This window comes from Bos indicus, chromosome 2 (assembly GCF_029378745.1).
Source record: "Bos indicus isolate NIAB-ARS_2022 breed Sahiwal x Tharparkar chromosome 2, NIAB-ARS_B.indTharparkar_mat_pri_1.0, whole genome shotgun sequence".
Taxonomy (NCBI): Eukaryota; Metazoa; Chordata; class Mammalia; order Artiodactyla; family Bovidae; genus Bos; species Bos indicus.
The window spans coordinates 27,901,662-27,915,135 of record NC_091761.1 but is presented as its reverse complement, the minus strand read 5'-3'; the positions used below and the strand labels follow the sequence as shown (position 1 = coordinate 27,915,135).

At 42.7% G+C, this 13,474-nt stretch overlaps 1 protein-coding gene across 2 annotated transcripts in view; it reads right to left on the bottom strand.

The window, feature by feature from the left end:
* The window catches only part of STK39 (serine/threonine kinase 39), a 321,213-nt gene that overhangs the window by 248,765 nt on the left and 58,974 nt on the right, over positions 1-13,474 (bottom strand). For both annotated transcript variants that reach the window (XM_070803818.1, XM_019971542.2), the window contains exon 2: positions 5,047-5,159. In XM_070803818.1, coding sequence (XP_070659919.1) covers positions 5,047-5,159 — 113 coding nt within the window. The remainder of the gene's footprint in view (positions 1-5,046; positions 5,160-13,474) is intronic.

Genomic DNA, 13,474 nt, shown 5'->3' with positions numbered 1-13,474 from the left:
TAAAAAATGTAGGATTTAGGGTAAATAAAAGAAAGGGCCGTGTCACATCTATGGAATTGTCATCTGGTGACAGAGACTGAAAAGGACTCAAGCAGATTAATGCTTCACTTATGTAATGAGTTTTAAGGGAAGCCAAGAGTGCCCTCGAGTAGCATCCCTGACCTCTGAGGTTGACCACAAACTGAAGAACCAAGTTTCTTCAAGAAAACCCCAAGGCCATCCTTAACCAGAATATACTAGTCTGCATGACTGTGGGTCAGACCCACTTAGGAAACTTTAAATTCCTACTGGAAAGCAAAAACTTCCTCAGTGGGGTACACATTAGAGAATCTGCCTATCAATCTGATAAACTGTTTCTAGACAAGAAGAAGGAAAAGTGCAGAAAGATATTCCTCACTCAAACATCTCACCAACCCAATGCAAATATGAAGAGACTCATTGGCTAGTCCCGGGCTCCACAAAAAAGAAGACTCTCTTTTGTTTTCCCACCACCTAGTCCAGGGCCCAGCATCTAGTAAGGTTTTCCTAACTATGGAGTTAACGAGCTCTGCTCTAAAACTGTAACTATCTCCCAGAGGGTGTTACACTAATTATAATTAGTCATTTATACTGGAGTGGGATTAACAAATATGGAGTTAACAACAAATGTGGGATAACAAATCTCAGCATTATCAACATATCCAGGTTGGGATGGTTAAGAATATAGAACAGACCAGTAACACTCCTAAGCTCCTGGAAAATTAACAACCAAGACCATCATACCCAGAGAGATTAGGATGTAGTTAAAGACCAAAGCCAAAAACACAAATGAAAATTCACAAGAATGCATAGAAAATTAGTTTAGATTGAGAAGGTTAAATGCTATTCATGCCAAGGAAAACATTTAAGGGTGCTCTAATCTAGTTTTTGTCAAAATGAATTTTTAGTGAGCACATACCTTTGTCCTCCCACGTATACCCCCAAAACTCATCCTTTTTGTGGGCCTAAGCACAATGTAGAAACTCATGTGTGTGTGTGTGCTAAGTTGCTTCAGTTGTGTCCAACTGTGCAATGCTATGGACTGTAACCCGCCAGGCTCCTCTGTCCATGGGATTCTCCAGGCAAGAGTACTGGAGTGGGTTGCCATGCCCTTCTCCAGAGAATCTTCCCAAATCAGGGATTGAACCAGTGTCTCTTCTGCATTGGCAGGCAAGTTCTTTACCACTAGTGCCACCTGGGAAGCTCGTAGAAACTCAGGTATTTACCAAATAATTAGAATCTCTGAGGATATCACAGTACTCATTTGAAGAACATAATTTTTACTTAAATTACCAATTATTTAGCACCAGTGATCTCATTGAACATTTCTTTTCCTCCCTTCACTCTCAGAAGTGATACTAAAGATCACTTTGCTTTAGAAATCATAATGAAAAATGAAAGTCGCTCAGTCATGTCCAACTCTTGGTGACCCCATGGACTATACAGTTCATGGAATTCTCCAGGCCAGAATACTGGAGTGGGTAGCTGTTCCTTTCTCCAGGGGATCTTCCCAACCCGGAATGGAACCCAGGTCTCCCGCATTGCAGGTGGATTCTTTACCAGCTGAGCCACCAGGGAAGCCCAGAAATCATAATACTTCAATATGACTTTAAAAATAATTTTACTATAATACTTCAATACTTTACTACAATACTTCCATTTACTTTAAAAATAAATTAAAAAAAAAAAAAAAGGAAATCATGACCACTTAAATCTTCAGTCAAACCGTGAATAAACTTCACAACCATGCAAAAATCTACAGAGCGCCTCCATCACATAAAGAAGCAAAGTCCAGGGCCAGTTGTCCAAACCATTCTCCGCCATCACAGTCAACCTGTGAGGATAAATCCGGCTTACTACGGGAGTCAGGGCTGGTGGGTAGGGGCAGGGCAGACAGCAGGCGTGGGAGGTTGACAGAGCTTCAGCAAGGGAGGCAGCTGTTCCAGTAGCCAGCAAATAGCTGGTAATTGTGACTTCCATGACATAACACTCCCACAAGATAAGGATTCCAGTGGCCGTTGTTTCTTGAAAGAACAATGGTTTCCAGTTAACACATGACACAGTTTGTGAAATGACGCCGAGCACTGACCTGTATATAATACACACACACTCACGGAATTAAAGGATTATTAGGATAGCGGATGTCCAGACACTGCCAAAATGTGAACCCACAGAGATAATAAAAGCGCGAGCAGCAGCAGGATTAGACATTGAAAGGATTATGGCAACTTTGCTCCGCACGAGTCATGTGCCGAGAGCTCGGCCACCACAAAAGCCTGGCAACAGCAGGAGCCTACACTGTCAGTTCTATTTCTTTTTGCTCGCAGAGAACCTGGGAGCTGTGCGTCCTACAGAACCATAGCCGTTCCCTCCATCCCTAGAAATATCAAGACATCAAAAGGCCAAAGACTCAAAATTAAGGAAAGATTAGAGCAACAAATCAAACATCATTTAAAGTGAAAAATAGATAATTATGCTAAATTCCATTAACACAACATGGGCATGGGAGCAGGTAGAAAACGAAAGAAAAAATTAACTGCTAACAAGCAAACTTGTAAATCTTAAAACTTCAGGTTAATGTAGCCAAGCACTAAGCTAGAAAAGCTCTAGTTCTTACACTGACAGCTCTGGCTAAATTATGAGTCACTCCAAATGACACTGATATGGTTCCTGGTCCCAGGTAATAGAGAAAAGGGCCTGGAACGACAGAAGTCCTGGTGCCTCCAGTAGAACCCTTACCTAGGTGTCATCACTGGCAGCCGACTGTTGATAAAAAGTCAGCAGCGGGAAAACATGGAGACTTTGGGCAACTGCTGCTGCTGCTAAGTCGCTTCAGTCATGTCCGACTCTGTGTGACCCCGTAGACGGCAGCCCACCAGGCTCCCCCGTCCCTGGGATTCTCCAGGCAAGAACACTGGAGTGGGTTGCCATTTCCTTCTCCAACGCATGAAAGTGAAAAGTGAAAGTGAAGTCACTCAGTCATGTCTGACTCTTTGTGACCCCGTGGACTGCAGCCTACCAGGCTCCTCCATCCATGGGATTTTCTAGGCAAGAGTACTGGAGTGGGTTGCCACTGCCTTCTTTTGGGCAACTGAGGGCTTGTTAGAAACCAGAGACCACAGCATCAGCCCTGAAGGCTGGTTCCAGAACTATCAGATACAAGTACATACAAGCCGTGTACATATTCTGTCTAAATATTCTGCTGGTGGCAAAAAGATGACTGTGAGACCTCCAACAGAACACCATAATCCAATACAACTGCCATAGGCAAACTCAAGAGTAATATTTCCAAACAGGGCGTAGATCTTTAAAAAATTATTAGGTACCTAGTATAGCCACAGAATTTGAGACTCCTAATGGGATCCTGGAAAAGACCCTGATGCTGGGAAAGATTGAGGGGAAGAGAAGGGAATGACAGAGGATGAGACGGTTGGATGGCATCACCGACTCAATGCACACAAGCTTGAGCAAACTCTGGGAGATGGTGAAGGACAGGGAAGCCTGGTGTGCTGCAGTTCATGGGGTCACAAAGAGTCAGACATGACTTAGTAGCTGAACAATGGCAACAAACAATGGGATCTTAGAGATTTTGTGATTCAATTCTCTTTACATGGTGCAGAGCTGTTAGGTAATTTGACTAAAAAAAAAAATTAGTGGCAAAGGCAGGACACAGCTCTCTCCAGTTTGTTTAAAGCTTTTTCCATGCCAGAAAGTGACCTTGAAAACTGGTCAGATGACAAAGACAGTTTTATTGGTCACCGTGATAGCATGCAACAGCAGTATGCAGTAATAATTTCAGTAAGAGCAGAGCAGAGCTGAAATTCTGAGGAGGGTAAAAGTGCTAAATGTATGCAAAAAAAAAAAAAAAATTTTTTTTAATTAAATTGTGGAAGCCCCCTTCCTTTAATTGAACTTTTAGCCAGCAATCTGTTGTTTCAATCCCAGCGAAAACTATGCTTTATGGAGCCTGATTTAAAATGTAAGACCAAACCGATCTGGAAAAGCACAGCTTTATCCTTGTACTTAATTTATACTATAGTGTACTGTAATTATGCCTGAAATAAAAGCTATATTCTGAGTAAAGACAAAAGGCTCTTGTTAATGACATTCCATTCCCAATGTAGACTATGACAAAAGGCCTCTTCATTTGGAGCCAACTGTCATTATACTTTGTAGCTTGTATGAAGCTATTGGACTAATATTTGTCCTGGGATTAGTGGTGGGATAACCAATCAGTCGACTCCTCCACTGCAGTTTTCCATTATCCTCAAACAAATGACCAAAAGGAAAAAAAAAGAAAATTGGCAGGCGGAATGACAACTATATTTATGAGATTAAACTCTCAAACCCTTCACAGTTTGCCGGGCAACTAATAACCATTTGCCAAGCTGTTCATTTAATAATGAGTCAGCTAAATCCAAAGCAAATGATCCTCCAACCAACCAGTGCTACTATAGTCACAGCCACACTGACAAGCTCCAGTTATTTATGTAACATACTTTACTGAGAAGAAGTACAAGTTGGCCTGTACCAAAAAAAAAAAAACTCTTCTCATTCGCCAATAGGAATGCAAGCTACCCTGTGGTATTTTTGAATAACTGAAATTTATAGGAGATTTTGTGATTTATGAAAGCCAGAAGGGCCAGCAAATTGTTTAGGGAGTAATTCCTCTTTGTGTACGACTCGAGACAGAGGGCCAGAAGCTCGTCATCCAATTCAGTATAACGTGACCTTAGGTCATCTGAGTCTATTCCCTCATTTCATAAAGCAGTGTCAACACTGAGACCATCCCCACCTGGGGATTATGAGGACTGAGTAAAATTCTATTTGTCAAAGCAAAGTAAGCTGTATATTACACAACACAGTCATAAGGAGGAAAAAGCCAGGTGGGCTGCTTTCCAAGAAATACATGTGTCCAAATGGGAGAAAACATCAAGTGGCCTCTGCTCTCTCCTCTCCTGCTTCTCCGGCCCATCTCTACATAAGATAAGAAAAGCAACCAGCAATATCCCATTCACTTTGACTTACTAATAGTTCATCCATGCTGGTCTGGCATTTTTCCAAGTTGATCCTCTTTATTGCTACACGTTCTTGCCTGGGTTTGCATAGAGCAGCCTGAACCACAGCTGTAGCGCCACTGCCTGAAAGGAAATGAAAACAACGTCAGCTGTCAAATGGCACACTGTCAGATTACCCACATAAATTCTTTTTTTTTTAAGTTTCTGTAACTTGGGTATTCAACCCATTACCATCTGACATCCTTTTAAAGAGTTTCTTACGTTCGAAAATAATTATCTGGATGAGATAAAGGAAAATCTGGATTTTTCTAGAGGATACAAAGACAGTATCTACACTCCAGAGGCTTAACAATCCAGGAAGGTGACCCACATCAAAACAGCCCACTGCAATACAGCGTGTTCACGGCTGCCTAGAATAAAGGCTGAGAAAATAATATATCTGATGTCACAAGAATAAAGGACATGAGCATTTCATTACAACCCTGCGTGGAAGCCATTACCATCCTCGGGTACTGGCATTTTCTCATTGTGATGACTACAATATCTCAAGCTCTTCTCCCACTTCAGCGCAAACCAAACCACTCCAGCCTAAGCTACTTGAGGGCTTCCACCAGATGCTATGACTTCTCTGCTCTGAACACTCTCTGAGTTTATCTCTTTCAAGCTTGCTCTACAATTAGAAGAACAGGAATCAACCCGAGTATTCTCATGTTGAAAGCAGGCCTCTTCAAGGATGCCAAGCAAAATGATGCAAACCTGTAATTACAAAAGCTCTCAGCATTCATATGCATTTCCCATTTCTAAGGTTTCATGATCATTAGCTAATGCACTCAAACTCCTAGGAGACAGAGTCATGTCATTATCCATATTTTATAAGAACAAAATGTAGACGTGTAATGACTTGTGGCAGAGCACAAAGAGCTTCTAATTGAATTTATATTCCGAAGGGGCAAAAAGACCTCCAGGTTAAGGCATCTCAATTCTGCAAAGAATATCAAAAATCTCATTCTCATCACATATATCTTCTCCCACTGCAAGACTGCCAAGAAGAGAAACAGCCTGTGCAAAAGGGGGCGGATATGACCGTCTTCTCCTTCAAGTTTTCCTTTGGGTACTTTTTCCCAAATGAGTTGCTAAATATCATCCAAATGGGGGAGGGGAGATTATTTTTGTCAAAAAAGAGGAGAGACCAGTATCAGCTATCCTGATACATGTGAGATAGAGGCATGACATTTCCCGTGCAAATCAAGGCTTCCCCACCCCGACCAAAGTGCCCAAATGAGTGTCTTTGGTGCAAAGGTTCTGCCCTGTGGTCTCACCATCAGCTCTGGCCCCCTGACCTGGTGACCCATCAGGTCACCCAAATGCTCCAAAGACAGGTCTCCAACTTCAAGGATTCTGTTGCAGGAAGCCCCACCTGTGTTCACCAGTGGAGTAAATCCACATATACTGACCACCCACTATACAGTCGGCATTTTCCTTGTATAATTGTTGTTACAAGCCTGTGCATTTTGTTGTTGTTGTTGTTAATAGCCCCGTTTTACATGTGAGAAAACTGGGACCCCCACAGCTAACAAGTACCTGAGCCAGGGTCTGAGTCAGGTCTGCCATACTCCCAGGTCCATGCTTTTTTCCTTCTACCCACAAGCCAGAAGCACACTTTTCCCTTGCAGCCTTGTTTTGCCATTGCTAAGAAAATATCTTCTACATTGTCCTATATTGTTAGAGACAAGAGAATCAACCTAGAGGGAGGGTCTGAGTGAGCCACACTCTCTCTAGAGCTCAGTTCTCAGTTCTCAGAATGATCAATTCGTCAGTTGGTGGTTCAGTGGTAAGGAATCTGCCTGCAATGCAGGAGACTCTGGTTTGATCCCTGGGTTGGGAAGATCCCCTGGAGGAGGACATGACAAACCCACTCCAGCATTCTTGCCTGGAGAATCCCATGGACAGAGGGGCCTGATGGACTACAGTCCATGGGGTCACAAAGAGTCAGACACGCCTGAGTAAGTAAACCACCACCACCACCCTCTCCCTTACCTCAGTGCTTCTCCATCAACTGTTACTCCAAGTCCCACTGGATCAACCTCACCAGCGTGCAGATTACAGCATGCTGGGCTCAATCCAGAATGTTCCAGATACCAGAGCCAAACACTACAAAGAGCCCTGCTGATAGCAGAGTGCATTTTCCAGTCAAGGTCTCCAGAACAAGAGCCCATTGCTGAAGGGAGCCCACAGAGAAAGTGATAAGTAGCTAGTTAGCACTGGGCCTGGTACCCAGCAGAGACATCAACAAACACTTTTAACGAGCTGCTGATGGGAAGCTCAGCCCTATCTATTACAAAACTCCCCCCAGTCCCACCCCTCCATTCTCCATCCACATCTCAGACCATTTTCAAACTGGGAAAACTGGAAAACAGGAAAGAAGACAACAAATTCCCAGAAAGGATAAAATAAGCGTATGTGATATGGGGCTACCATTCAGAGTCAGTTAAGTCCTTGACTATAAAAGTCTTCTGGCTTCCACAGACAAATGCAAGAACATGGACACAAAGAAGAATTCTATAAAGGGGGAGGGATGTTGAGTTGGCTTTTGCACAGCAAAGGATACCTCTGACAAAATGAAAAGACAAACTACTGAATGGGAGAAGACATTTGCAAATGATATGACTGAAAAGGAGTTAATATTCAAAATATATAAACAGCTCATACAACTCAACATCAAAAAACAAACTGATAAATGGGCAGGGAAAAAAATAAATTTTAAAATAAATAAAAACTTTAAATGGGCAGAACTGAATAGACATTTTTCCAAAGAGGACGTGCAGATGGCCTACGGGCACATGAAAAGATGCTCAATGCAGCCAATAATCAGGGAAATGCAAATCAAAACCAAAATGAGATAACACCTCATAGCCATCAGAATGGCTATCATCAAAAAGAGCACAAAATGTTGTCAAGGATGTGAAGAAGAAGGAAGCCTTGTACACTGTTGATAGGAATGTAAATTGGTGCAGCTACTGTGAAAACTGTATGGAGGTGTCTCAAAAAGCTCAAAATAGAACTACCATATGACCTGGTAATTCCACTCCTGGTTATGTATCTGAAAAAAACCAACACACTAACTCTAAAAGATATATGCACTCCAATGTTCATAGTAACATTATTTGCAATTGCCAAGATATGGAAGAAACCTAAGTGTCCATCAACAGATATATGGAGACGGAAGATCTCTCTCTCTCACACACACACACACACACAATAGATATATTATTCAGCCATAAAGAAAAGAAATTTGCCATTTGCAGCAAGCGCCATGAATGGCCTTGGAGGACATTATGTTAAGTGAAATAAATGAGAGAAAGATGAATACTGTACAATATCACTTACATGTGGAATCTAAAAAATACAACAAACTACTAAATATAACAAAAAAGACGTACACTCACAGATATAGAGGTTACGCTACATAACCAGTGGTTACTGGTGGGGAGGGGAGGAGGGGCAACAGAGGGGTGGAGAAGTGGGAGATACAAACTGCTGGGTATAAGATCGTTTCAAGGATGTACTGTACAACATGGGGTATACAGTCAACATTGTGTAACAGTTACAGGTGGAAAGTCACCTTTAAAAACTGATAATAAATAATAAAAACTTTTATTTTTTTTTTAAAGGGGAGGGAGTGGTGGGAAAATCTTTTATTAGAGCCATACAACCAGAGGACCGTTATTGCTTCATACATACAGCTGACTAAAGAACAGCTGGCAGCTTCTCATGTTGATAAAGAATAAATGTGAAGCTTTAGAACCTGAGGTGACTGTCACTTCACGTAAGGATTTAACCACTCATTGGACAATCTGGAACAGTCTACTTTGAATCCAAAGATTTCCTTCAACTATAAGAGAGATCAGGAACAACATTAGAGGTGCAGGGAGCCTCAAAGATCATCACTGAGTCCAACCCCTCACTTAACAGGTAAGGAAAGGAAGGGAAGAGAAGAGAGCTCTCATCGGAAACCAGATCAGCCAGCACCTTGAACTGGACTGCCCAGCCTCCAGCAGAGTGAGAAATAAATTTCTGTTGTTGAAGGCATCCATTCTTAAGGTATTTCGTTAGGGCAGCCCCACTGATTCATACAAAAGACTTTCCTTGTGTGTTCTAAAGTCACAATCACCTATGCTAATTATGCTATACAACTCAGAAGTTCTCAAAAACTTCCTTAAGTGAAAGTGAAAGTCACTCAGTCGTGTCCAACTCTTTGAGACCCAATGGACTTATACAGTCTGTGGAATTCTCCAGGCCAGAACACTGGAGTGGGTAGCAAGTCCCTTCTCCAAGGGATCTTCCCAGCCCAGGAATCAAACCAGGGTCTCCTGTATTGCAGGCAGATTCTTTAGCAGCTGAGCTACCAGGGGATCCCCCCAAAACTTCCTAATTAATTCAAATAGCACTAAGAGAAAAGATTCAACTGAAGGGCCTCTGGTAGGCCTCTGTAACCCTCAAGACTCTTGAAAGGATGGTTGGTCAGAGATTCTATCCAATCCTGATTCTGATTCCCAGGGTTCAGTGATACTGGTCCTATTCCTACCTATACCTCCGTTTCCTTAACAGGCATAATAAAATGACCTGCACCACCAAATAACACAATTGTCTGGAAAACACATCCTTGGAAAACAGCGACTCAATAAATGTAAGGCTCTCTCTCTAGGACTCATTTCTCCATCTGTAACGTGGAGACAGAATACATCCGTAGTTTATACTGGGGAAAGCAGCCGCAGGTCGGGACTCAGTTTCATTTTGCTTACCAGGAAGATGCAGCTGGTTTAAAAGGAGGAAGAGGTGGGCTAAACTGGGAAACTAGAAGAATAAATGATTTCTAACATTTGATACAGCGTGATGAGCTTCAGATCAGTCGCTCAGTCGTGTCCGACTCTTTGCGACCCCATGAATCGCAGCACACCAGGCCTCCCTGTCCATCACCAACTCCCAGAGTTCACCCAGACCCATGTCCATCAAGTCAGTGATGCCATCCAGCCATCTCATCCTCTGTCGTCCCCTTCTCCTCCTGCCCCCAATCCCTCCCAGCATCAGAGTCTTTTCCAATGGGTCAAGTCTTCGCATGAGGTGGCCAAAGTACTGGAGTTTCAGCTGTAGCATCATTCCTTCCAAAGAAATCCCAGGGCTGATCTCCTTCAGAATGGACTGGTTGGATCTCCTTGCAGTCCAAGGGACTCTCAAGAGTCTTCTCAACACCACAGTTCAAAACCATCAATTCTTCGGTGCTCAGCTTTCTTCACAGTCCAACTCTCACATCCATACATGACCACAGGAAAAACCATAGCCTTGACTAGACAGACCTTTGTTGGCAAAGTAATGTCTCTGCTTTTGAATATGCTATCTAGGTTGGTCATAACTTTCCTTCCAAGGAGTAAGTGTCTTTTAATTTCATGGCTGCAGTCACCATCTGTAATGATTTTGGAGCCCAGAAAAATAAAGTCTGACACTGTTTCCACTGTTTCCCCATCTATTTCCCATGAAGTGGTGGGACCGGATGCCATGATCTTCGTTTTCTGAATGTTGATTGAGCTTTAAGCCAACTTTTTCACTCTCCACTTTCACTTTCATCAAAGTGAGAAAGTACTTTGTACTTTTTCAAAGTACTTCCTACCACATAGGAAGCACTAATTAAATCTCAGCTAGTACTTCTCCTCAGGGAAAACCCTCCGGGTCAACTGGTGTCCTGTCAATTTGTTATGTTAATACCACACAGCATTTCACAATGTCTATGTACACAATTCATTCAGCCCTTCTTTAATTGATGAATATTCTCTTTTGTGTTCAGTTCCCCCACCTTTACAAACAATGTAGCATAAACATCTAGTACTTTTAAAATATACATTAGTCGAGGACAAGAACTTTCATGTTAAAGTTAGGACGTGGTCAGTAGTCACTTTCCATAAAAGTCAGGATTTAAAAAGCAAAAAGATAAACAAAACAAGGCATAACATTAGCCTGTGACGTGAATGGTTGGTGGGGAAGCAATCTATCATCACATCCGACTCAAATGAAGAGCATCAAGCCAAAGCTTTAACCAGAGTTTGCCCATCTCTTAGCACATGAATGAGCGAGCTCCTTAAATATGCTTGCTTAGCTGTCTTTCTTGGCAAACAGAGTCCAGAGCTGTATCAGGCATTCTTTTTAGAGGCTGGCTGCTGGTGTGTAGTAAACAAAACAAATGACTTTGGTCCAGCTGATAATTTCTTCCAAATCTCTTTATCCATCTTACTCAAGGTGCTCTATTTATATCACATGAGCAACCTCATAGTCCAAGAGGCCAATCAGGTCAGATCACATGAGGGTCAGAAGCTGGCCAGGGTATGAATGGACACATACACACGAGCCCCATGGGGACACAGCTGCCACTCTGCCTTGGTCCACTGTCACCAGGTGACATCACCTGCCGGGCAGGGTGAGACTGTGACTCTTGCAGACAAGTTGCAAATTCAAAATTTTGTGTGAGAGCTCCTGAATTAAGGTTAGCAATTAATGTGTAAAAATATAAAAACATTGTGAGTGATATAAAAGCTCATCACAGGCTGTATTTGCCTCCTGTATTTGAGTTACTGCTGCTGCTGCTGCTACTGCTAAGTCGCTTCAGTCGTGTCTGACTCTGTGCGACCCCGTAGACGGCAGCCCACCAGGCTCCCCTGTCCCTGGGATTCTCCAAGCAAGAACACTGGAGTGGGTTGCCATTTCCTTCTCCAATGCATGAAAGTGAGAAGTGAAAGTGAAGTCGCTCAGTCGTGTTCGACTCCTAGCGACCCCATGGACTGCAGCCTACCAGGCCCCTTCGTCCATGGGATTTTCCAGCCAAGAGTGCTGGAGTGGGGTGCCATTGCCTTCTCCGGAGTTACTGCTAGTTGGCTTCAAAAATGTATCCTTTCTTACCTATGGGTACAAATTTCAAATTATTCAGTTACCCATATGAAATTGTCATTCTTCTAGATCAAAATGGTCACATTTCCTGCGTTTCAACATAATATGTGAATGTACTCACGACATGGGACCACGCTGACTTACCACAGGTCAGCATGTTGCCATCCACTTCATCCTGCTAGCTCACACAAAGAAAAAACTACCAGTGCTGTTTGGTGGTTCGAGGTGTTTTATGTGAAAGGAACCCAGGTACAGCAAACACCAAGTAAACACACGGTAAACACAAACTCCTCAAACAGAGAACAGGAACTGTGAGACAAGTGTCAGGTGCCATTTGGCGGACAGATTCTTTTGCAAAACAGATGTTACTGCTTGCCTGTCAGGTACAGGGGGCAGGCACAGCAAGGCCGCATTTCTCAAGCAGCTACAAACACAGGTGACCTTCCTAAGTGACCTGGATTGTGTAACAGCCAAGCTGGTTGAGTTATATCCTTCTGCCTCTGTCCAAAGAACCAGTGAGTACAGCCTCTTTCTGGGATTGTGGGAGGAGATTTAGAGCTTACTATTAAAAAATCATCAAGCTCAGGGTGAGGGGTTTCCTAATGGCTAAAAAATCTGTCTGCAAATGCAAGAAATAGGGGTTCAATCCCTAGTCTGGGAAGATTCCACATACGGAGAACAACTAAGCCCAGAAGCCACAACTGTTGAGTCTGTGTTCTAGAGCCCAGGAGCCACAATTACCGAGACCATGCATTGCAACTACTGAAGCCCATACACCCTAGAGCCCATGCTCCGCAAAAGAGGAGCTGCTACAGTGAGTAGCCCACGCTAGCCAAAACTAGAGAAAGGCCTGTGCAGCCACTAAGACCCAGCACAGGCAAAACATAAACAAATAAAAGTATTTTTAAAACGAAACAGGGTGAGGTGGAGAAATGGCTACTCAGTGAATGAACCTGCATTTCACCACTGACCTGGATAAACTACCTTCACTGGGAAAGCCTACCTTGTTAAAACCTTTAGAGGTCACAGATTTCACCGAAGAAAAGCAAGGCTTACCTGCAGCTCAGCAAGAACCATCTGATAATAACCACAGAAAAACAAAAAGGCACCCCGGGCTCTGATTGCAGGGAAGATAGAGGGAAACTGGTGTGTGGAATCAAATTGGAATTAATATCATATGCTCACCTTGGACCTCAAGCTACACCTAAAGCAACAATTAATCTTTTTTTTTTTAATTTTACACAATTCTGTACATTTACTAAACTCAGAAGGCAGACTGGGATTATCTAACATAAAGAAAATTATGATTAAGGGATCAGGTAAAGTCTAGTTACCTGACTAAAGAGGAGTGGTATGTATAGGATAAGAAGCTGTTAAGTATCAGGCTCTAATGTGCATCTCAATCAATGTGATCCATACTGCGATTCACTCCTAGACATTTTTGGTTTTCTTAAAGATACACAGTAGATAAAAGAATCACTCTGTAAATATGACTGCTTGCCACT